This window comes from Zonotrichia albicollis, chromosome 4 (genome assembly GCF_047830755.1).
Source record: "Zonotrichia albicollis isolate bZonAlb1 chromosome 4, bZonAlb1.hap1, whole genome shotgun sequence".
In the NCBI taxonomy this organism is placed as follows: Eukaryota; Metazoa; Chordata; class Aves; order Passeriformes; family Passerellidae; genus Zonotrichia; species Zonotrichia albicollis.
In genome coordinates, this window is record NC_133822.1 from 34,818,233 (window position 1) to 34,844,233 (window position 26,001).

The window sequence follows — 26,001 nt, forward strand, 5'->3', positions numbered from 1 at the left end:
AGCCAAATGTTTCCTACAAGTCTAGTTGTTTATCCATTTTCAAAGAAATATTTTCTTCTTGACTAACAGTCAATTCCTTGACCTTCCCATGACTTTCTTTAGTGTGTGCATTTTATTATTGGCTTTATTTATCAATGAACCCTTACCAGTTAATCTTTATTTCGTATATTGTATAGTTTCTGTCTTCCTGAGTACTTCCTCATTCAGTTATTTTTTTTGTGAACTTCTTGTGTCTGTGCTATTGTACTGTATCTTCTAAAGTTTTTTAATGATGCATATTTTAGTAATTTCAGGTACTTCTGTCTACTGTCTGAAGTACAGCAAACTGATTTAACATTTCTTAAAGCAGATAGGGTTCTCTAGTTCTTTCAAAAGAGATTGTGCCTGGACCAACAATCTTGTTCTCAGCTCAGGTCCTTTATTATTTGTCATTATTTGTGTGTGTGTGTCTGTGTGTGGTTTTTTTATGATACCTCCTTTTCTACAGCTTCATCATATTGAATTTATGTTTTATATGGGAATCTTGTTAGTTTAGCACTAAATATGCTGTATGTAGTGCCTCTTTACTCCCAAAGGCTGCATTTCATCTTCCCAGTACTGGCCACAAACGGTTCCCTTGCTTACCATTCCTGTGAATTGTACTTGTCTCATACCAGCAACAGGCTAAAACACCTCCTGTGTAAGAGAAATTCTTAAACATTTACTCTCACTTACAGAACCATGCTGTTTTGCAATGTGGCCACAAATCTGTAACTACTTTACCCATTGACACACTTGGTGTTTCAGTATTTTGAGCAACAGAATTAAGTGGAATGGATGTCTTTAGCTAGACAGGTGTGAGTCCAGCTGTTAGAGAGAGCTCTTGTGAATCAGGTATGGACTGATGTACAAATAGATTTGTGCATCTAATATGGTGGGAATATATGGATAAAAGTCCAAGTTATTTAATAACTGTAAATAAAAATTTTGTTGTTTTCAAACATTGTTTTTACATTAAAGTACTATTTGGACTGGGAGACATGGGGGTATATGTTTACAAATGTGAATTTATACAATATTTGTGAATTTATACAATAAATGTGAATTTATATAATATTTGATTGACTGTCTGTCTTATGGATGTTATTGGCACCCTACAGTTCCCCACTTTGTCAGTTTGTTCATGGTTTTGCTTAGGGCTCTGCCTGGGCAGTCAAATAACATAATTTCTTGTATCCTTGTTGGATGTCCATATGCTGATTTTGGGGTTTTGAAAGTATTTTTGACCTGACAAAAGTATTCATGTACAAATTAGTAAACTTGACTCTTTTGGGGGAGGGCAGGGGCACAAGGGGAAGTGGCTGATGGATTTTGGTTTGGTTTGGGGAGTTTTTGCCCCTTCAAAGACTGACTAAGCTGTGTTATCTTAACTGACTGAATAGTGTTTCTCTCCTCTTTCCAGTTCAATGTAGTGGAATGGATTTGTGTGATTATGATTCAGTTCTTTGTTGTGTGCTTATTGACTCTTGCAGTGGGACCTGTTTGCTGGCTTCACATGAAGTAGAGCATTGCTAACTATATCTGGATATTTATATAAAATACTAATGGCATGTATTGAATTTTTATATAAAGAGAAGAATGTTTTTGCTACCTGTGCAAGAACTTCTGGCTGAATTAAGTGATTAAAAGAAGAGTGCATAATTAATGAATGAGCAAATATAATGTAATTCTTCTTTCTTTCCAAAAGAAAAATCTATGCTAAAATTGATATTTTAAAAGCAAACAATTAAACATAAGACTTCCTTACTGCCCTTGGAATCTTCTAACAAGAGAGCCAAAGGAAATGCCTACCTTATGTTGTCATTGGAACAGCATTTATTTGAGGTTTCCTTAGGCCTCTTTTTACCCTGCTAACTAAGCTTCGTGTGCAGTTAAAGTCTTTTTTCAAAGAAAAGTTATTTTTCACAAGAAGTACTCTGCTTTTGCAGCAATTTCTTTCTGCGCTTAAGTTTCTTCTAAAATTTTAATTCTTTTCTCTACATGTTGATAAACCTTTTTTTTAATTCCTGCTTTATCCATAGGGAAGAAGTGGTAGAAATAATACTTAGAATGACAAGGGAAGCCCTTAACAGAGCAGAAGTTAAAACCTCTGTACCTTGACTGACAGTATTCTGCTATAGCCATTAAACCATTCTTTTTCCCTTGCAAGATTTTTCTGAAATTTGTGCTATGAAATGATACCATAGCAATGGGGTTGGAGATGTACAATGTTGCTAAGAAACCACATGATCTGTTCTGGACCAGCCACTGTGGTAAAGGGGCTGTTTGGAGTTGTTGCATATGAAAAGGGCCACTTTAGGTGATGTGCGTTTTGCTCCACCGATTTCTGACCTGCAATGCTTGCCTTTGCAGATGGAACATGAGGATTTTGTAATGGAGGGGCATGGCAAGACTCCACCTCCTGGTGAAGAAAACAAACAGTGAGTCACACGTTTATTTAAAAAGGGCCTTACCATAGTAAATGGTGTGAAGCACTCTCGTTTAAGCGTGCTGGGAGCATTGGTTGGTTGCTTGGTGCTCACCCTTTCGGCTCCTCAAATATCCACATATATATATAATAGTGGATGGTGGCTGAAAAAAAAAAAAAAAGAGGCAGGATGTTGATTTGCCTTAAATGTAAAAGCATAGAAATATGCATTGCAATTTCAACACATGAATCAGAAATAGTTGTAAAAGGGATAATCATTCTGGAAGCTTGGCACTGACGTAGTGAGTTTGTACGTGAAGTTTTTATACAGCTGCTCTTCACTGAAATAATGTGAAATATGAAAGAACCAGGGCCTTCCTTTTGGTGTGCATGTGGCAGATTGGTCCTCTTTGAGCCTTATTTCTTTAGAATGCATTTTAATAAAAGATCAAAAATTACAAACAAAATGCTCTTTTGAGGAGGAACAATATAAGATGCTGGTACACAGAGCTTTAAGGAAAGCAGCTTGATCAGAGAAGAAAATCACTGATTTCTGTTAGGAAAAGGCTTTTTCATATGATTTCAAACTGAAATCCAAACTGGTTGGACTTTTTCCCTGAGTGTTTGTTCAATTAGGAAGAACAGAGCCTTATCCTAGAAGTACTTCAATGATGGCTGTATTCCATATTCTTTTCATTAGTTAATGCAATGGTAATTCAGTTTTGATACCATAATTAATTTTTTTTTCCCTGTCATTTGGAGCAAACAGGAAGGTGGTCTTTGGAAAATCTAGATCACAGAACTCTTTTTTTCCTAAGCCTAATTGGATGTCTCCTCATGAGAATTTCTTGTTGATCTTCACTACACTTGTTGCAGAAAGGCTGGGATGTGGCTTCGGGTGAAGGTCTGCTTTGCCTCCTAGATAAGCTGGCAACTGTAAGTGCACTGCATCTGTGACAGTGAGAAACCATTTCTGAGGTAGGCAAGTTGAGGTCAGCAGAGTTCTAATGCTGAATGTGCACATTCCTTCCATTGTGGATATGAGCCAAACTTCTCAAAGTAATTGTTATTATTTCTGTCTGTTCAGATTGAGCAACTTACTGTGGTACCAAGAAATACCAAAGTTGTTGAAGTAGAAACTTTCAAAAAGTTCCAGAAGAAAAATTTGAGCAGAAATAAAAAGTAGGAGTTAGATTTCTGCTCTCCTGAATTGCTTCTTTATATATCTAGTAGTTTAATGAAATACATTATTGTAGTGAATAATATGAGGGATGTTGTGTTGGATTTGATATAGCCTTGTGTTTGTTAGGTGTCTTATTTTAAATGCAAGTGGAAACTAGAATTACTTTGGAGTTGATCTGATTTTTAACTGGAGCTTTTCCAGTGGCTTGAAACATTATCTCTCTTCTTGAAATCTCCGGGTATTAAAGAATATAAGATTAGCAATAGGCAGTATTTTTAATTTTTAACTAATAAATTTGTGCTCAGGTGGCATCTGGAACCTTGTCATACAGATTCTGCTGTAGGAGTTCATTCTTGAAAATATTTAGATTGAAGTCTAAAGGTGCAATTTTAGTAATGCAACAAAGAGTTGAAGGTAGTTGTTTTATGCAACTAATAGTAGCATAATGCCAGCAAAATTCAATTGTGGGTATTGCTCTTAAATTTAAATCAATCACTTGAATATTTCTCTACCCACAATATCAAATTTTCAGCTAACTAACAAAATTGTCTGCCTTGACAGAGTTTACCTCTTGTCATAAGAGAAGGAAGAAAAAAATCTGAAGTTACTTCTTTGTATTATTACTTACTTGCAGTGGGGATTAGCTGGACATCAACATACTGGACTGGGTTTTTGAAAGAGGACAGAGAGGAACTCTGAAGCATCTGACAGAGGAGAAGCAGAGAAAGCTGTGGCTGCTTAGCCTTGAGATAAGAAAACTTGGGGATGATGTTATTATGTGTGTGTATAGGTATCTGATGAGGAGACTAAGGAAGATGGAACCAAATTCTTCACAGCAGGGCCAGGTGGAGAGGCCAGAAGCCATTGGTATAAACTGAAATACAGGAAACTCCACTCAAGCACAAGGGAAAAAATTTTCTTTTTTTAATGTTAAACATGGGCATACCTGTAGAAGAGGTTACCCAGAAAAGTTGTGCATTCATGGCCCTTTAAGTGACTGAAAACTCAGCTGAGCACAACCCTAATTCTGTTTCAGCCTGCTTTAGTTAACCATGCTTTGAGCAAAGGCATGGGACTGATTATCTCAGAGATCCCATCCACCTGCAGTGATTCTGTGATTTGGTGTACCCAGTCTACTATTGTCCTCCTAGCTGGCTTGAAATAAAATTGGAGCTTGTTAGTGAAAGGTAGATTCTAAGTTTGAATGTAGAGTCTCTAATTCAGATGTTCTCTACAGAAATAGCTGATCCACTGAAGATGCTTCCTTCCCTTTCCAGCTGTCCTTAGACTTAGTAGAACCTACTGCCTCTACAGCTATGCAGATGGAATGGTTTTTCTTGGACTGCTTTCTAATTTGCTTTTCAGGAAGGTTGGCCATTGTAATTTAATTGCATTTCATTAGGCAGCCTGACCTGGGTAGCTCTGCACTGAGATTACTGAGGAAGCGTTCAGAAGATACGGTTTCAGCATGGGAGTGAACTTGCACCAGGGTTCCAGAGTAGTCTGCCAGTGTCACCTCCTAGGAAAGCCCTGCAAATTTCTTACTATTTATCTGCATTTCTATGGGCTCAAAGCTTTACTGGACAGTGAAAGAACAGAAATAAAAAGATGCTTCTGAGAGACTTCCAGTGGATGCAATAGTTCTTACCTAGCCCCGGTTTCATGTGAAATTTCCTTTGCTAAAGTATAGCTTCAAAACTGAATGCAAGGAGCCAGCATCCATGGATGATTTCTGGCACTTTATGAAACAGATTATTTCCCCAGTTTGACTCAGGGATAAAAACTTGGCATTTTTGCCTTCTAGTATTAAACAAACACACAGACAAAAAATGCAAAGAAGCCCAGCAACAACAAGCAACCCTGCTGCAATGTTGTGAGCCTTTTCTCTGCTGTACTGGACAGTTCTTTTGGACAGATGCTGAAGTTACAGCATTTTAAGATTTTTAATTGAACTGTAGGTGATACCTGAGAAGTGTTGTCTTCTGATACCAGTCACCTTTATGGGAAGGAATTACCTGGTTAAACTGTATACAAGGGCTTCAGAAATCTTCAACTGATCTTTTACAATATGGATAGAATTTATTTCAGTTGAAACTAATTATGAGGAAGTTACCTATTCAAAATCCTTAGTACAAGTGAGAAATGGAATGGCCACCATCATCTCAGTCCTATGAAAGATTTGCAGTTTATGTGCAGTGCATGTGTCACAAAGGTGTCATGGTTGTGCAACAGCCAAGTGATTTATGCAAAAAGCTGAACTTAGAAGAAGTGAGCCTGCTGGGGCTGCTGGAGTGGATCCTGGCCATCTCACGCCATGCTCCTGCTCTGGCTGAGGGCCAGTGACTCCCTGATAAATTGTTACTTCCCAGTTTTTATGTACTCTGTAACCTTCTCCCTTCTTAGCTGTCTGGCATGGGATATAACTGTGTGTTATGCTTGGTCATATAATTTTCTTATGTGGCTAATATGTTTGGGAAGAAACCCATTTCCTTCCTTCCTTCTCAATGAAGAAAGTTGTCATTATGTTTAATTACAGGTGAACATTTTCTTAGATATATTCTCTCATATTTTCATCCATTACAAAGAGGTTGACCTGAGCTGGCATGCTTAGGGAGTAAATATTATCTCCCCCCACAAAATACTTACATTTTAGATGGCAGCAGCCTGTAGTGCCCTTATCAGTTGTAATAGAGCTTTTACTTTGCTACTGCTGGAGCAAAGATTAAGAGGCAAATGGGATCCAGAAGCATCTTTCCAAAACAGTCAAACTTATGTTGATGAGCATGGGGCAGGAAGAAGAATTCTGCTGAAGTCCTTAAATTGAGGTTCTGCTCCTAGCTCTAGCAGCATTAATTAGTAACTCTGCTTGTGCTAATAAATTACCACCTGCTGTCACAACCAGAAATGTATGCACCCTAATGAGTGAAAGGGACTGGGTAATGAAAAACTACTCCTTTTTATAAGATAAATGTAAATGCTTTACTCTTCCTAACTGGCACATGGAGAGGTCTGTTTGACAGTAGCTGTACTGACAAAAAGTGAGCCAAGTTCATACTCAGATTTAGTAGGACAGTGAGCCAGGCTGCTACTGCTGTTTGAAGTGCCTCAGCTGGCTATTCCTTACCTGCTGTTTTGTAGTAATGGGAGAGAGAATTCTTCAGCTGTCTTGGCTATTTGTACATCTGGAAGTGATTCACATTGTAAGAAAGGTATCAAAACAAGATAATTAATGTAGTTTAGAAAGTGTCATTGGTTAAACCTACTGAATAGGCTTTTCCCTGGCTTGATAGTTTAATGTACTGATTCTGAGGCAAGGGTTTTTAATGAAACCCTCCAAAATTGCAGTAATACCTGAATGAGATTGGAACCACCAAGCATCACAAAATTGTTTAACATTTGGTAATAGTATCTTATTTTTCTTTGACATTTCAGCAGGAAGGTTCAATGTCTTCATAGGTTTGTGTGACACTACAGTTAAAAGAAAATAGTAGCTAAATTGGCCTAACCTGGAAACAGGAATTACAGACTCCAAAAGTCATCTTGTCCAGTACTGTGTCCAAAGAGGGGGGATGGGATGGAGGGGCCAATTTGAAGGTTAGATTTAACTTCTGAGTTGTATCAAGCTTCTCAGGTTTATTCCAGAGCTTTTCTGGACAGTCTGTTACAATATTAATCACCCTCACAGTGAAGAAAATTCCCTAATATTCAGTAAGAATTTATGATCATTGCCTTTCATCTTTGAATGTGTGTATCTGAACGTGGCCCAGCCTTCATTAAAACTTACCCCTGTGTTCACTTATACAGCAGAATAGCTCCCCCCTCCCCCTGGCTTAGTTTTGCTGTGGGAAAACTAAGTGAAATCAAGAAGCCAGTTTACAGGCCAGTCTTTGTTTTCAGCAGCCTGCTATGTCAGGGGCACATGTAAACATCACTGCTTCAGTGGCACAAAAGAACCAGCCTTACTCTTCCATGGTGTTGCTGCAAACTATAAAATGGCTGCAGTGGTATATCCTGAAGTTGTCTGGTTTGGTTGGTGAGAATGATAGACATTGTTATGAACTGCTGCAGTGTTCTTTTGAACAGTTGAAATTCCACAAAGGTCCCTAGCATAGCTTCTGTTCCTTTGGGATAAAACATTGTTCTTACCAAGTGTAAACAGTTAGCTAAAAGCTTGTGTAACAGGGGATTTGTTTGATGTTTTAAGGACATTCAATATTACAGAAGATATTGATGCTTGCCTTGAGTGCCATTACACTTTTTAAATTTACTGGCAATACTGACCTCAGCAGAGGTTGGTTTTTGTCAGAAGATTCATGCTCTGATTTTCCAAGTAGTATCCAAATCCTAATTCAGACTATCAACTTAGTTTTGAGGTACCTAAATTTGCGTATCAACCCACGTTCTGTGACGTTAATGGCAATTCATTATTTCTTGATTTACATTAAAGAATTATGTAAAGACGTAGCTGTCTTTATATTGCTGATTATCCTCTGTGTGTAGAATAACTAGCCCATTAGAGAAATGTCCCCAAACATTTAAGTCCTCTGCCTGGGATCCTAACCAGTCCCCACAGGGAGATGTGGGATGTCTGTGTTGGCCATGGCAAACCTCTCTGTCACAGGCTGCTGCAGTTCTGTTTGTGTGTGGCAGAGCCAGTGGTAACTCAGGCTTGCTCTGATACTGGCATGTCAGTAGGGGAGTTCTAACTTCTTTCTTTTATACCCTTAGAGATTTGATAGAGTATTTAAGGGTGTGAGACCATTAAATGAAAACCAGATGAAAACTGGTCCAGCTAAGGATTAAGGAATATTTTCATCACCTTCCTGCTATACAGATGTTTTTAGTCCATACAGTAGAGTGAGTGACAGGACAAGTTTGCATTTGAAGGCAAGTTTACCTGTTTAATGGGCCCTGAGGCATAGAGAAAAGAATTGTCCTTTGTTTTGCAATTGAGTGGGTAGAAATGAATGAGACAGGAGTGAAATCTGTATCTGTAGAGGCAGCTGTGTTTTAGCTGTGACTTGTATGTCAAAAAAGTTACAAAAGCTGACTTGCACCTTTACAATGTAGTACTTCTGAACAATATGCAGAATTTATACACAAGCACTTTAAAATGGCAAAAGCTTCATTTTCTTCCATATTTTACTAGTTCAGTGTTATAATTAAATGTTTTGAAGTTTTTGTACTTAAAATTATAAGTATTACCCACAGGAAGACTCTTGTCTGAGTATTCTAAGCAAAAATATTTTAAAATTAGGCATTTGCTTCTGAAAGTTAGACTTGAAAAGGCTTTCAGTTGTCATTTCATTATTTTTAAGACTCCACATTTCATGCCCTCAGTGATTTTACCTTTTCTTTTTTTCCTTTAAAATCATGAACAAATACAGTCCTTTCATACACCTCAGCTAACCTACAGCTTCGTGTACTGCTGTTTTGCAAGGATTTTCTTAATATGTGGAAAGAAACGGAAGCCAGATGAGGGACCGTTAAGGAAAAAAAAGGAAGTCACGCAGAAAATGTCAACTTTGGAAGTGAAGTTCCCACTTGTTATCACTATGTGTTTAGTCTACACCACTGCTGGAATATTGAGAGAGGAAAATATTTTGGGCAGTGTACATTCTAAGTGGGAATGCTTTGACACTTCTTTGCTGAGGATTTTATGCTGCTCTCTTCCAGATGTCTTGTGGTGAGAAACAGGCTAGTTTGTTTGGGCTCTCCCCACGCCCCAAGATCTGCATTTGTCCTGTTAGGAAGTGCACAGAGCCTGCTTCTGAATTTGCAGTCTGATCTGATCAAGAGACTGCTTCACACTTGCCTTAGTGAAAATATATTTTCCATTCTAGATTGCTTGATTTTGTAAGTATGATATACTGCAAAATACCCATAGTGTCACGTATCCTTGATGCTTTGATTGTTATCTCTAGTTATTCCAGTTAGTAGTAATTGTGTTTGCTAGTGGAATGGAGGATATCCTGATTTGCTGCTGTCTTACAGAGCTTACTGTACTTTGAAGGGGAGAGTATTTGCATACTGATCAAATTCCTAAAATCCCAAAGCCTCTGTATTCCAGACACCACCACCCACTTCTCCACCTACTCCTGTCCTCTAGTCCCTTTCCAGGAATTCCTGGAAAAATTCATGGAGAGTCTGCTGGACACTCTGTTGACATCTGGAGTTCCTTGTCCAAGGAGTTGGGGGCTTTTAGGTCTGTTTGGTTAGTGGCTGTTCCTTTTTTCTCTCTCCCAAAGTTGCCAACTTCCTCAGGAGCTGCTGGGATAACTGCCCTCCAATGTATCATTCATATGGATGGCTGAACATTGCTGTCTTTTCAGCATTTTGTTGCTATTTAGATGGCAGCTCTTGGATGACACCTACCATGGGAGTCAGCTGACAGACTTCAAGAATAGCAAGCAAAAATCATCTAAGATGTAGTGGTAGACTTGGCAGCGCTGGTTGATAGTTAGACTTGATGGTCTTGAAGGTCTTTTCCAACCTAAATATGATTCTATATGGGCTTTTAATAATTTTAAGTCCTGTCTAAATTAGCATTTTGTCTATATTCTTAATGTAAAAATACAGTTTAGATTAATTTCTGTAGTACCTACGCCAAGTTAGTGCCACTAATTCTGATTTGCTAAGGATTTAGGTTTTGGACTGCTAGCACAAGTCAGTGGCATCATAAATGTGTATGAATTACAGTCCTAAAATTTTTTTCCCTTTTTGCATCAAATTTAAGATGCTCGCTGCTTTTTTGTCTGCTTCATTCTCTCAAAAAAAAAAAAAAGATCAATTTTTTGGTATTTTTTGTGTGTATACCCACAATGGTTGAATGGTTGACTCTTCCTTTCAAGGAGATGAAGGAAGGAAAGGGGAAAAAAGCACTACTGCTTTTATGTTATGTAAATGAGTTTGTGATGTCTTTTTGTTTGTGTGGAAAAAATAGAAATTTTGATGACTATGTACTGTGACTTAGATATACCAGAGGTGAAAGTAGAGACAGGTAAATGGTCACAGTTTTAAGATGCAGATGCCTTGATGAAATGACCATTATTGGTTAAAGAAAAGGAGGTAAGGAAAAAAAGCAAGCTCTTTATTTCCATGGCAAAGATATTACTTACTGTGTATGACTAAAAATATTGTACTGTGTGGTAAACATGGTATGAATTAAAAACTTGTTTCCAGAGATATTTTGCAGGTCTTAAGCTGCATTGCTCCTCTGGCATGCTGTGATCTGGAGAGCTGCTATGATTTCTTTTTCTCCTACCTAAATAGATTGAATTTGCTGGACTCTTTGCCGTAAATCAAAGTTGTTCATATTTGGGAGTCATACTGGTTTTTGGGTTACTGCATGCATTTGAATATTTGTGACAGTTACAGCTTGTAGAATTTTCTGCATGGATAGCCAGCTGTTCCTTTCCTGACATTTCAAACTGAAGGACTGTATATGAAGGCAAATTACTCAGGGAAGATGTTCAAGTCACTTGGAAAGATCCATTTACAGATTTTTGCAGCAATAAATAGTGCTTTATTAAAAAAAGTCAAATTAGGGAAATCCTTTCTTACAGTAATCCACTCAAAATACATTCTTTTCATATTCTGCTTTTACTTTGGGTGTTTTGTTTTGGTCTGGCTTGCTTTTATTATTATTATTTAACTTAGCATATTATGGTTCCTTTAATGAGAACAAAGGAAAATGGGTTGGTGCCAGCTTCAACCAAGATGCCAGAAATTCCTTTGCTCGAGAGGTTTCCGGCCCAGTGATTGAACTCCCCATGCTAAAACTAAAGACAAGTTAGAAAAATTTGTAGCAAGATAGTGGGCTATCTCACTAAAAATAAAATTAAAAAAAAACCCCAAAACAATAAAAACCACTAAGCACAGCACAGCCTCTTTTAAGCTAGGAAAAAAAAAAGATTGAGCTAGAATAAGACTTTCAGTCCAAAAATCTTCCTTGTCTTTTCTGAGATATCCTAAAAGTATTTGTAAGAAATCTACTTTTAGTAAAGTTCAGCAGCATGTCTAAAGGCACCATATAAAGAAGGGGGTTCTGTTGTGGTAAAGTAGACATGTAAGAAGTTTTTTCTTGTAGACATGAAAGAAGTTTTTTCTTAAATATTCTAACCTGGTCAGATGAAAAAACTCGCTGTTATTTTAAAATTTGTAAAGCTCCAAGGGTTAAACAGGGTGAAGGAAGGCTTTAATAAACGAAATTATTATTTCTTTTGAAATTTGTAGTAACAGCGATGGTTGATGGAAAGTCAGTTGGATCAGTCATGTAACTGGCATGGTTATTTGCATGCTGTAAATAACAATTAGAAAGCAACACTCGCTGTATCTATGGCTAGGATGGCATACTATACCATTTCTGTGAATGTCTGTTTATTTGAAAGGTGTATGGAAGTGTTTGAGGCTGGGCTGGCTGGGGCTGTGAGCAGTCTGCTCTGGTGGAAGGTGTCCCTGCCCACAGCAGAGCCAGAGGATCTTTAAGGGACCTTTCTGAGCAAAACCGTATTTGGGATATGAACCAATACAAACATTCTGTGATTCTCTTTTCACTCTCATTCATATAATTGCATTAAACAGATAACTGTCTCCCGTTTCACTGATATTTTGGCAGTTTATAGGATTTTAGGAACCTGTTAGGATAGGACTATAGCCTTCAAAATCAAGATGCCTCTGGGTTGATAATGAGCAGGTTAAAGAAATTCTAAGAATATTAATCTACATAAATTTCGTTGCATGTGATGTCACTGGAAAGTACTTCTTTTATGTCCAAGGATATGGATATAAAGACTTGATCAGCATTTAGATGTAGATAATCATTTGCAGGAGATGATCTTGGGGGTCAATTCTTTCAGTTCCTACAGTAGTTAAATCTCATGCAATGGCTTTTCATGTTTTTATCTTTCCCAAATAAGTTTGGAGTCTGTTGTCCAGTTCTGGTCAAGTGAGGCAGAGAAGCAAGAAACTATAATATAATTATCCATATAATAAACTTCTGTAGCTTCCTAGAGAAGAGACCAAAATTGATTTCTCCACTAACAGAAGGGTTTCATGACAAGACAAATAATTATCTGTTCTGCTTATGTCTTCTAACAGCTAATCATGTGTGTGTTTTGGGATTGGCTGCAGTATATGCTAGTTTTTGCCCAAACACTGAAAGAGGTGAAAACAATTTATGGGAAGAGCTCTGCATAGAGCTCAATATGCTGTTAGAACCTTGGCATCAAAGGAGAACTGGCTGTACAGGAAGCTGGGATTAGTGTGGAAAGTAGAGGTGCAGTGATGTGTGACAGAGATTCGTAGGAAATGAGCTTTCAGTTCTGTTGTTCACCCAACAACTTTGTGAAAAGGCAGATTGAAAGCTTTCTCTTACTGCAGTCTGGAAAGGACATTTGGGAAATTGAAGAAGTGGAGGCTTAGTGGTAGATTATTTATAGGCTGAACAGTGAGGGAAAGTATTGCAGCAGATTGAGGAAAAATTAGGTGGAAAAACGAGTGTTTGCAAAATTTGGTGAATAAAGTTTTCCTTCTGACTCATTATCTTTCCCTGAGTACTTCATTAATGTATAGGGTTAGAACTTGGCTGGGGCTTGAAGTCATGTGTCATTCTTAAACTGAAGTTTTCAGACCTTGTATTCTTTCTTTTGTTCCTGGTAAAACATGAATGAGGTCTGAGTTTAGTATGACTCCAAAGCAGTGTTGCAATATAAGTTTTGAATAATAATAGTAATAATAAACCCTAAAATGTGTTGATAGGTGCCTTTGTGTAAGGGATGCAAAAGCTTCTGTAACCTTTTCAGAAACCAAACAAGCTTTTCCTTTGTTGGATGCTTTTAGTAATGGTATTTTTCTCTGAAGAAACTATTTACATTATACTTTAGATTGCTATCATTAAAAACCACTGCCAGCTTGGTTTTCACAATTTTGCAGCATAAAATATCTCACTATTTACTAAGTGTGGAAGGGTAGGACCCCCAAAAAACCCCTAGTTTTCCTTACGGTGAGTGTTTTGTCCTTGAAAAATGTTTGAACACTTGACAGTTTAGCACTCCTCAAGGCGAGGTGATCACTCTTGCACAATGGCTTAGGTGAAATTGCTGTGAAGACTGAAAAAAAGTATGTTGGTACAACCAGAATTAGCTATCATCTTCAATTTTTACAAGTGTTGGGCCCCAGCATCTATGTCTAATTAGAGAAAATAATTTAAAAGTGATCTGAACCATCCATTATTCAGGACTGAGACTGTTTTTAATAGAAAAAATATTGTTTCCCTTGAAATAAACCATATGGTGGTTTTAGGAGCACACAACGAAAAGTTAAGACTTATAATTCTGTTTCTTAATTTATAGGGTTCTCTGCTTGCTTTTTATTAATAGAAATTGTGAAACTATGAAACATAGTCCTTGCATACATGTCCCTACCCTGAGTTATGCTTTTAGCCTGATCTCAGGAAAGGCAGGCACTTTTCTGATCCCTTTTAGCTTGAAGAGTTATGCTTGGTGGGATTGTAATTCCGAGCAGTTGGACTGCTGGGGACTGGCTGGGGAGCTGGTGAGTAATCTGTAATCTGCCTCCAATTATCTTGCATCTCTTGCTGCACCCCACTTCTGGGGTTGGGAGAGGGAGATCTGGAGAAATCAAACCGATGAGCTGCAGTAGGGTAGAGGGCACATAGGCTTCAGTTCACTTTGGCAGGAAAATCTGCCTTTTTTCCTTCATATTTGAGGAGTCAAACTTCAACAGCAGTGGAACGGACAGCTGGTGACAAGGCATTCATGCTATGAGAAACTTGTTAATATTTGAGGTTTCGCTGCGGAGCTGTGTTAGGAGGAAGATTAATTGACTTTTCCACTGTCATAGTATCAGCTATGAAGAACTTTCTGGGGAAAAAAACAAGTCTTCTATTTATTGCCATGGGTGTATAGGCAGTATAGAAAGCCCGGTGGGTGAGGTCCAGTGTTGGGACGATGAGAGTGCAGCCTTCAAAGTAAGATACGACATCAAACTGTAGGACTTTGAGCCCAAACAAAATGCTAGCTCATGAAAGAGGGAGCTTTGCATATGGACTGGGATGAACTCAGATCCTTTTAAATCTGAGTAAAGAGCTACAGGTCAGACAGACCAGGTCTGCTTTTCAACAGCTGGAGGGTGTGGATGCCTCAGTTCCAGTGGACACTGGAGCATGTCTGTGTACATAATATTGAAACCTAATTGCTTGATTCTTATTGATAGGTCATCAAAAAGAATGAGTTCTTACTAGAATCACAATATGGCTTAATATGAATTGAAAAACCTATTCCTCTCCTGTCTCAGTTGAGATGCTAGTGCAGGGAATCCATGATTGTAAGCATCTCTCTTAATGTGCATGTATATGTCTGCTCATACTGGATACTGTCCTCATAGGAGCACTGTGAGGCTTCATTAAAGATTTTAAAGTGCTTTATGATCCTCAGATGGAAGGAGCTTAGAAATGAACTGTTTGTAATCAGATAAGTTAGTAGCACATAACAAGGCTATAACCTATTAACACTGGCTATTAACAGCCTGTTGGCATCAGAATAATTAATGGTTAGGTTTTTGAAATGCAATTGCCCTCTGAAAAGGAAGGTGCAGGTTTTGGATATGCTGTGTGTATATTTATGCTCTACTCCATTGTTTTCTGAACTACTGTGATGCAGAACAGACAAATAAAACTCAACAAACCTCCCAAATCAAATGAAAACCCAAAACCTTTTTGTTAGCCATCTTAATCGATATGCCAACAAGAATAAGTAAAGAATTGATACCTTTGAAATGGTAGTTTAGTGGAAAAATTTTAATTAAAGATACAGTTATTCAAGATTTACCCATACTAGCTTCTCTAAATATTTTTGGTTCACTAATAATTTGCTTACTTTCTGATTAAAAAGCTTTGTCAATAGAACATTGGCAAGGTGAAATTTTATAGCAGTTATTTCAACTTGGACACATAGCAACTCAAGTGAGTGCTTGCTTGTGAAAGTCATCACAGTATTATCAGCTCCTTAAAGTAAAGGCTTCCAGGACTTCAGAATGGAGAGCTGGCAAACCCTAGTGACGTTAAGAGGATTTATAGGTCTCAGTAAAACAATTTGGCTTTTGAGAAGAAATAAAATTGTCTGTAGCTTAATGCATACTGTCTTACTCAGTGTGAACATGCATAGAACATGTAGCTGCAGTACTTGATGTATTTTTTTCAGGAGGGGATAGCTGTTTCATAGACGTGAATTTACATTTGCTTTTATGAAACTGTGTGAATGGGATGCCTAGCAGTTGGTTTGGATTTTGTCATTAGGAATTTAGAGTGATTGTGGTGTTCTCTTTGGGTTTTGCCACAAATAAGATGTTCCCTGAGTTCTCACCATTTCCTAAATTGCTATGTTTGGATTAGAGCAGCCACAAAACACTCGAGTCTGCTACATCCAGCAGGGCAATTCTCTGCTCTGGTTTAGGCAGAGCAACCTGAGCAGTTATATCCAGCTGCTTCTATTTCATTGAGTACCCCAGAATGCATCTGACGTTAGCTATTGCCAGAGTTTGTTGAGCCTGCAGAGACAGATGGTCACAGTGCTGGCTGCAGTCCTGTCGAAGGAATCCTGTCAGTGGCAGAATCCCCGTTTGAGTTTCTGTACCTTATTATGAGGCTTGGAGCAAAAGACCTCAGAACCAGAGCCACAGTAGCCTTGCATGGCCTCCTGCAGAGGCCAATGGCTTATGTTCAATAATAATACATACTAATAATTTTTATTCTCATTCATAAGATGTGCAGCTTCTGCCCCCCCTCAAATTAATTCCTTTGGAGTGCCCTCACATGGATCTCCAAGTTAGTTTCATTCCATGATATTGACATGAATGGGTGATTTAGATGCTTAAAGAATTCCTGTCAAAGGTATTGGCAAAAGCACCACGTCTGTGTTTTATCCAAGATGTATTTGGATAAAGCTCTCAGGCACATGGTGTGATTCTTAGGGTGGCTTGTGCAGGATCAGGAGTTGGATTTTTTCCCTCCAGCTCAGAATATTGCTTTCTAGCTGGATGAAGCCTAGCAAGGAAAATCATATCATAATCAATTTGAAGAAATTCGTGCAGGGACTGGGAACACAAACAAAAAAAAGTAAGAGTGCAAAGGGTAAGGGAGACCCATTAAATCACGAGGTTCAGAGTGGACCTGCTTGCCTGACTTTGCCTCACACTTATCAGTGGTTTTATGTCTAAAGGATTTAGCAGCACTTAATCTTTGGCTAATTTTACACAGAATGATTAAGTTAGTGTAAGCACAGCAGCAGTGTAACTGTAGGTCTGAGATGGCAGTATTCATACTTCACTTGCTGTAGCGTATTTAAAGCAATTTGCACACACGGAGACACAAAGTCTGTACCAAGGTATACATGTTACAGGTTCTCCTGGTGTTCAGGTGTGTTTCTGGCTTTTTTACGTTCTACATCGTTACGGTGCATAACTGTACAGAATTAAAAACTTGTATATTTTAAGGGTTCGATGCTGAGGGTGCTCCCAAGAGCTTCCCAAGCGAGCTGTCAGCTCCCTCCCCAGGCATGGCTCCATCACAAAGTCAGCTCCAGCATTTCCTACCTGTGCTGGGCTGACTCAGGAGCAGGTCTCCTCACAGCAGGATCGTACCAGTGTCACCATATCCTTTTGCTGAGCGGTATTCTTTACTGTTCCTGCACAGTAACATCTGGAAAGATCCCGCAGATTTTTTTTTTTAATGTTACAAGATGCTGGGCTTCTCTGTTTCAGCCGCTGTTAGAGCAGTTATCTATGGCAATTTTTGGGAAGAGGCTGTGGAGTGTCTGCCTAATGGCTGAGTTGCAGCCTGAGACTTCAAGCCGGCAGAGACCGAGTTTGCTCTGCTGTCCTGCGGGTGTTCCCGTGGCTGGACCTTGATCTCGGGTTTATGCGTGCGTGTGGCGTGGGCAGTCCGCTTACAGCCTGGATTAACTTTGGTCTGAGCATGAACCTCCGGTCCTTGAGTCAGGAGGGCGTTGTGCTTAACACGGGGGTTCCTGCAGGCGAGCGCTGGGGTCGGTGTTCCCGGTGCACCGCAGAGCAGCGCGTGTGGCTGGAGGGACTTAATATTCACCATCCGCCGCTTGTCGGCTCTGCAGCCCTAATGTAGAGTTAACGTAATTGGGTGCTGTCTTTTTAGCCGGTTTTAAAGAGAGCAGCTCCATCTGGGCCGCCCTCCGTACCCTCGGGGCTCCCCACTGTACCCCTCTGGCGCGGGGCTCGGCGCGGGAGGCCGGCCCGGTGCAGGCAGGGCGCTGTCCCTTTAAGGCGGGGGGCGGGGCGGGCCCGGGCGGTGAGTGACAGCGCGCGCGGGGTCACGTGAGCCGCCCGTATTTGAAGGTCACAAAAAAGCTGCTTCCTTTAGAGAGAGCAAGAGGGAGCGAGAGGGAGGGAGCGAGAGGAGAGAGCGAGGGAGCGCAGCCAAAATGGCCGACGGAGCGTCTGCTGGGTTCTGAACGTTTGAAATAAAAAAAGAGAGAGCAAAAAAAAAAATTACAAAAAAGAAAAAAAAACTAAACAAAAAAAGCAAAAACACAAAACCATTTTTGGATTTTTTTTTTCATTTCCATTTCTACCTTGTATGCCTCAACTCGCTGGATTTAAGCACTGCTGCACTTTATGAGGTTAGTGGTACGTTTATGTTTTATTGTTTTTACCTATCAGTTGATTTTTTTCGGAGACTGAGCTGACCGTTTACATCCGTGGCTTGGCAGAGGTGTCTTTTCTAGCACAAAGACTTGCTTCAGATCTTGTCTGCTTGTACGTGTACGGCACTTTTTAGTGGATTTTTTGGGGTTTTTTTAGAAGGAGCTCTCCGTACGAGTGCGGTGTGGATTTGGAAGATATTTGTAATTTAAAACACCTAGGCAAATTACAGAAGATCGTTTGTGTTTTTCGAGCTGGCGAAGTACAAGATAGTGCTGAAAATCTTGTTTTATTTAAATAGAGGCTTTTTAAAGCGACATTTCTTCCCCACAGCACCCGGAGCTCTTAAATCTGCTGCAAAAATTTGCATGTATAAAACCGAGCTCGCATTCTTTCTGCTGCTGGGTCGGAGCGGGGCCGGCCGGGCCCGTGCCTTCCGCGGGCGCAGGGACGGACGGCGGCTCCGGCGCGGGGAGCGCTGCGGGGCCGGGGCTCGGCCGGGCCCGGCGCTGCCGCCGCGGGGCTCCGCGCGGGCTCGGCCGGGCTGGCGGCGCGTCCGCCGTGCGCCAGGTACTCAGGAATGTGCGGGATGCTGCCACGGCCGGGCTGCCGTGTTCTACGGGAAGCAAGCGTTCATCTCCACCTTAGAGCAGCCCTTTGCCTACGCTTACTTTCTCGCTTCCCCCCCCGCCCCCCCCAGCCTTCTGTGTTGCTAAAAATTTAAATCGAGTTATTTTTGCAACTCCCTCCAGAACCGAGCAGAAAATTAAAGGGAAATAGCTGGAGCTTGCTTTTTGAGAACAGGCCCCTCCTCCTGCATTGTAAGAGTGTGATGTAATGCTCCTTTCTGTGGGGTTAAATGAAAAAATTTCTGTGGTGGTGTACATTATATTTCACCCCTTCCTCACAGGCGTTGCTTTGTGATATTTTTTTTGTAGCTGAACATGTAAGCAGTAGATAATTCTGCAAATAATCGTGTGAATGTACTCCACATTGCAGTGTATTAGTGTAATGATTGTGGTTAGCAGATCAACTTTGTAAACCTACAAGATGGCTCGTATTTTATATTTCTTTGTGGCCTTACATGCATACAGTTAAACACAAATGGAGGAGACAGGTTTCAATAAGCTTATTGAAAATGTATCTGATTGTTGTCATTATAGTCTTGGGACTTTTTTTTCTGCACTGGCTAGCAAATATTCAAAATTATTCTGCAGTGTGTTGTTTCTCGTGGAAATTAGGAGGTGGTATCTTTGGAGTTTTCTTTTTTTAATTTTAAGCTAGAGAAAGCTAATAAAAGAGAACTCTGCTCAAATTTTACATACTGTTTCTTGCTAGTAATTTTGGTCATTAAGCATTTAATAGTTAATACATGTGTTACTTCAGTTAATACATGAAGTAATACATTACCTTTGCTTAGGGTTAATGAACTTACTAGATTCCACCCTCATGTTACTGGCAGGTATCTGAGGAAATGCTCTAAAAACGTGCAGTGTCTTTGACATGATGTACCCTGATGGATTTTGTTATTCAAAACCTTCTTGGGCTCGGTGGAGATCTGGATGTAGCTAAAATATGTTGAATCTACCTGTTGATAGACGAACAATAATTAGACATTAGAACTGTGTTCAAATGCAGTCTAAAGTAGAAGTAGTCTCAGATTTGGAGCTTACTGGACAGAAACATCAGTTACTGCAATTTATTTGATAATTGCTGTAGAATGGGATGGCTGAACTGAGGAAGTAAAGAAAACCCAAGTTGTGTCCTGAGGTGGCAGTATTGTAGGATGTAGTCTTCTCAGAATCTGCACTTCAGAACAGTATTTGCCTTTTCTGTGTGGTTTTTGCCTTCGTGCCTTACTGCCTGCGTTGCACGCTTGCAGAATGTGTAGATGTTTGCACGAATAGCTTGATGGTTACGGTGGTGGAATACAGGGTGGTTCCCAGTCACTGCTACTGCTCCGAGCTACAGAAGCTGTTGTGGGTCATGCAAAAGGGAGCTATCGAGAATAATAGAAATCATTCCAATAAGGAGTCTGTCAAACATTTGAGCAGCTTTGTGAGACAGTAATTGTGAATAGGAAGGACCAATTAAAGTAATTCCTGTTACAAATATGCGTTTGACCCCTCAGATCTCACTGCGGGCTGTGTTGAGTGCTGTGCGGTCTGTGCAGCCGTAGGATTTTAGTGTGAATCTGGGCAATTCACAACGCTGTTTGTATTCGGTGCATTCCTGCAGTACAGCGGGAACAAAACGCTTACATTTGAGAGACCTGACTTGAGTTGCAATTTCTAGATCAGTTTGAAGCTTACAGAGGCATGGGGGCAGGGGAAGTTTTTTTGCTTCGTTCAGTTTGCAGTGACGATGCTGAGTTCAGAAGCTTTATTAAATTTTTCTGTTTGCATTTGCATGTCAATTATTGTTGGTATCTACAGGAATCACTCCCTTTCCAAAGCAGACTGTTTTAGTAAGTTGAAAGCTGCAGTGAAGTCTGTAGTCAGCAGAACCCCTGGAGATTTCTGCACTACATCTAAGAGATTCTTGAGAAATAATTGACAAGAAAAGCCTTATTACCATTGAGCTTCAATATACAGGAGTCTGCAGTTCTAATGGGAAAAAATTCAGGGAAAACAAGTGACTGAAAGATCAGTATGCTTAGTTTCAGTTGCTTTTCTTTTAGCCTCTCTCTCTCCTGCTGAGAAGGAAGAAAAAGAAACTTTGTTAGATCATGCAGTCTTTGCCAGCTGATTTCAGCTGAACTTAACCTTTTTAAGATTTTTGTTTCTTACTTATTAATAGGTGGCTTAGTAGAGGAGAAAGTGTCAAATCTATGAGGAAAAAAATCCATAGAAATACAGTATTTCTGGAAGAGAAATTTTGTCCACAAGTTTGCTAGTACCCCTTTAGAAACTTGTCTTGCATCTTGAAACAGAGTTCTTTAATTCTGGTCATTATGGATCTACATTCCTTTTGGACAGGGTGGACGGTGAGACCTTTAACTTACAGTTTATTTTGAACAATATTTTTTGGAAGCTGCACCCTTGGTACTCTCTTCAGCTGGTAGTAGTTCATCACGGAAAAGTTTCAGTGATTTTTGCTTTAATTGATGAGGAAACCATCTATTGCCTTTCTAAGAGCTGTTTCACTTTGTTAAGTATTGATTTCCTCTTTAAAGAGCTCAAAATTTGAGGCAAGAAAATAAGATACATAGGATGTTCAGCTCCAAGGACCTGTATTTCATTTCCTGTCGAGGGAAGCAGATGTGAGTATCAGGGTTCTCGTTTTGTTACCTTCGATGTCAAGTAGCTAAACTTTAAATATTGGGCTAACATTATTGCTCCAGAATTAATGATGTAAAATTCAGGTCAGATTATTACAAAGATGTATTTCTTCTGAAATCTTTAGTTGCTAATGTAATGCTAACATTAGCAATCTTGCATGGTGTGATTGCATGTGCCATTTTTCAAATATTGACCAAACAAGTTGCTTGAAGTTGGGTGTCAAGGTAACAGGTTTTGGCCATTTCAGCATTGAAGGCAAATATGGAACTATCATGGAGATAAATACTATATATTGAGAATATTTTTGTTTTGTTGTTGTGATGGTGCCATAATTGCTCTTTAGAAGACAGGAGGAATGGTGCCTTTTTGTATTTGTGGTGCTTTTGTGTATTGGTGGTGAATTCCAATCCAGAGCTGTACATTCAGCACTTGTCACTGCTTCAGTTCTCCTTTACACATAGACTTCCTACTAAAGAACACAACAGGGGGTTTTGTGTTTTGCTTTTGTTTGGTTGGGCTTTTGTTTTGTTTTGGTGGGTTTGGGTTTGTTTTTTTTTTGCTGAGACAGAATGTATATTCTGGGAGCAGCATAATATATGGAAACCCTGGTTCTTTGGGTTTTTTTTTTTTTTTTTGGTGCCATCAACAGACTTCTGAAGGGAATTCCTAAGATTAATGGATATTGTCAATTTAAAGGCTGTTTTCCTGTCTGCGTACAGTATGCTGGCATTATAGTGTAGGGATTAAATGCCCTGCTGTTACTACAATTGTATATTTTCTAATAATTTCTGGGAAGTTGTATCTTAAGAACTGGTTCATGTGATATTTGGGTGTTATAACCTGAGTAAATTGAAGGACTTCTCATTTAAAATATTGTACTTTAAAGACTACTTTTAATTAGCCTGTTTAGTCACGTGGGAAAACAACACATGATACAGCCCTTTGATTTTTTTCAGATACCTAAGAGAAGATAGATTAATAAAACACAAGATGTACTTTAAAGGGAGAACAAACCCAAATGGGTTAAACACCATGGAAAAATGTGTGCTAATACATCTGGAGATAGTGAGGGCAGTTCTGTTGAAAAACCATAGTTAGTAAGAGTGAAAGTTGACTACTGCTCCTTACAGTGCTACCATTTGTGTCTGAACTCAGTTAAATGGATGTTTGTATATTTTAGACAGAGAAAATCATCTAAAAATACCTTGACGCTGATAGGTGAAAAAATGCTTAAAAGTATAAAACATGTTTATATTAATAAAAATGTGTGTTAAATTGAGACTTTTAGAAATGAAATGTGACCTTGGAATTGACTCCAGCAGAACTGAAACAAGGCATCAAGATACAATTGTGTTTGATTTCATGCCAGCAGGGGAGTTCTTCTCTTAGGATGGGATGCGTGAGGCCACATTTTAGCAGTGGGGAAGATCAACAAATTTTGAGGTAGCTTCAATAAGAGCAGCAAGAAATAATACAGGGAGGTAGTCCAGTGAAAAACTGCTTCAGCTTTTTAATGCTTATTTTTATAGCTACATTCTCTGCAAACAAAGAAGTAGTTGTCTAATTTGTGTCAGAAGAGCCTCATTTTGATGTAGAGCTCCATCATAGTCGGGTGTGCTTTGAACAGCATAGTTACTTCAGCAACTAAAAAGCAGAAAGACATGAATTTTTTAAATCAAGGTGACCATTCTTTTTTATTTCCTTAAAACTACAATAAACCCCACTGTGCATGTTAAAATTATAAGGGAAGCATGCTCAACTTTCCCAGTGTGCTTAGCAGATGGTGAGTTAAGGCTTCCTGAAATACAGGTCTGAGTATGGCAGCTGAATTGATTTGAATGAAAGCAGAATATTGCCTTAATTTCTGAAGCAGAGAAGAAGTATTTCTTTAAAAAATAAAGCAGCAGGAAAATTACTTCTGGTATTCTCAGTGGGGTTCTTTTCCCCTTATTAAGCACAGCATTTGCTGAATAACATTGTCATAAATCTGCTGTCCACTTGTAATCTCAGTGGCTGTTGGGCACAGCCTCTGTGTACATAGGAAAATGGCAAAACTTAAGCTGCAGTGGAACTGCTGGAATTGGGGTTTTTAAAATAGCTTTTGTAGATTCTGAGTTTTTTGAGCTAGTTGACCTATATGAAAATAGGAAAGGTTAAATGTATAATCTGTTAATGCCACTTAACCATTAATTATAGTAGAGCTTAATTGTCCCATTTTACATGTGCTCTGTGGCAAATGTACACGAATGTGTTGTCATTCTGGTTCATTGTATGTTTGTGAACTTGGTTGTGCCTGAGCTATCCAGTTTTCCAGGATGCAGTGTCCTGGGTCACTTAAACCTTCCTTAAAATAAGTCTTCAGTATTTTCTTCCACTTTTTCTCCCCTGGTCTGAATTTTAGTATTGTTAGTAGAAGACATTGCAACTTAATATTAGGGTGCTGATGTAGCAGCGTTCACGCTCTTGTTGCAGCTTCTGTATTAGTATTTATATTTTTAATTGTATATAATTTTGTTTAAGCAATCATGCCAGATTCAGGGTCTGATTTGAAACACATTAATTCTGTGTTGGTATTCTAGATATACTTGACTACAAAATAGCTTTCTTTGGCAAGAGGTTGGCTAGCAATGGAACTTCATCAACTAAAGTGAAACTGAAATATTCTGATACATCACTTACCCGCGAAATACACAGCATGTTTGTGCTCAGCCTTTTGCTGAGGGTTCCTAGGGAGGGTGATTTAATCACAACATGCAAGTGAATTTTGGTATTATAATGCTTGGAAATCCTAATCTGGTAGCTCCTGCTGGATTTTTTCCGGGCTGTTCTGCTTCTTACTTGGAGAGAATTTGAGGACAATAAAAGTGAAAATGGCGACCTTCTATATGCAGGGGAAGAGAGGGCAGAGGGTACCAAAACTTAGCATGTGTTTTTTTCCTAGCTTATTCCTATGTACACTGAACACCAGTTGTCTTGTGAAGTAGAAAATAGTAGATTGTTTCATTCCCATGTGAATTTTTAAAAATTACTTCTTCTATATCCTAGTTAAGACTATATAAATAAACCTTTCCTATTTTGTTAATTTTACTTGGGTACTATTAGTGTTATTACCTCACTGTTTTAGTCAAGGGGTCTTCTATGATAAATATTAGAAAAATACAAAATAATGCACATGAAAATGGTTAAAAATATGGCACATGGAAATAGAGGATGTCCTGTTGAGGTTATATATATATATGTAATTTTATATCTAGCTCTGTTTTTCTTTGTGGGTGTCCTTACAAGTTCATGTGTACTGGTGGGAATCTAAATGTGGGCTATGTTCGAATTGCCTCTAAAATGCTTGGTTAACCTTAAGTAAAACCCCAAAAGCTTTTTTCAGCCTAGTGTAGAAGAAGGTTCCAGCTGGTGCTACAGAAGTCAGTTGTAGCAATATTAATAGGAATTTAAAATTAAATTGCCTTGTGTTACAGAGTCCAGATTTCTGTTCTTTTGCAGGTATTGTTTACATTATCTGCTTGATACAAATCAACCAGACCAAGCAATGCTGAGAGAGGGGAAGATAGATATGGGAGAATCCTAAGCCTTACATGCAGATAATTTTTCAGCTGTTGAAACCAGTTTAGTCTTCTTGTGCAAAAGCTATCTGAATTTGCATTTAACCACCTCATCTTACATGGTAGCTGTTCTGGAATGGTGACTTCTCATTAAGTCCTTGAGTGACTGTTTTTATCATGAAATAACGCATTATTCTGCATCCAATTAACTCTGCTATGTTATATATTAGGAGATAGTTTTGCTCTACATTTGTCAGTTACTATAAATAAAATATATATCCTGACATAAAAAACTGTAGGAAGTGTGGTTTTACCAGATTTTAGGTATAACAAGATGAAAAAGGCAAAAGCAGACAAAAGCTCAACTTTGAGAGTCTAAAATTGACTTTTGCAGCTTAGTGTACCCTAACGCCTCGTATGCAGAGTTCTTTAAGCTAGCTTGCTCTAGTTGGGCCATTGAAAACCAAACAAGTTAATTTTTGGCAATTCAACCTGTCTTGATAAAGTTTTGGGGACAAGACTGTTTCTCAGATGTGGATTTAAAGGTGACTGTTTTAAAGGTGATGAGCTGTATTTGTGTGTTTCACACTCAGAAAAGGCTGTAACGTTTTGCTTCAGTCCAGGTGATGTGAAGTGAAACTCTCCTACCACGGGCTTGCCAAGTATAGGGTCAGCTTAAATTTATGTAACTTCTCTTGATCTTTTTCTTGATAAAACTTACCTTTTAAATGATGCTTCAGCTAGTGTTAGATAACTTGGTTAAGCTTAAACGCTTCTTCTCCTTTGCATTCTTAGGCCATTCTTCTCTTGTTTAGGTAATGTTCTAAATATTAGTTGCTG

General features: G+C 39.0%; 1 protein-coding gene across 9 annotated transcripts in view; it reads left to right on the plus strand.

Annotated features, from left to right (window-relative positions):
* Positions 1-26,001, plus strand: part of TNRC6B (trinucleotide repeat containing adaptor 6B) — a 128,017-nt gene that overhangs the window by 32,668 nt on the left and 69,348 nt on the right. For 4 of the 9 annotated variants that reach the window (XM_074539420.1, XM_074539425.1, XM_074539426.1 and 1 more), the window contains exon 4: positions 2,392-2,459. The exons of 3 other annotated variants lie outside the window; for them this stretch is intronic. In XM_074539420.1, the coding sequence (XP_074395521.1) occupies positions 2,392-2,459 (68 nt within the window). Of the gene's footprint in view, positions 1-2,391; positions 2,460-18,027; positions 18,309-26,001 lie in introns of those variants that run through there. 2 more of the 9 variants (XM_074539424.1, XM_014268212.3) reach the window with 2 other exon arrangements.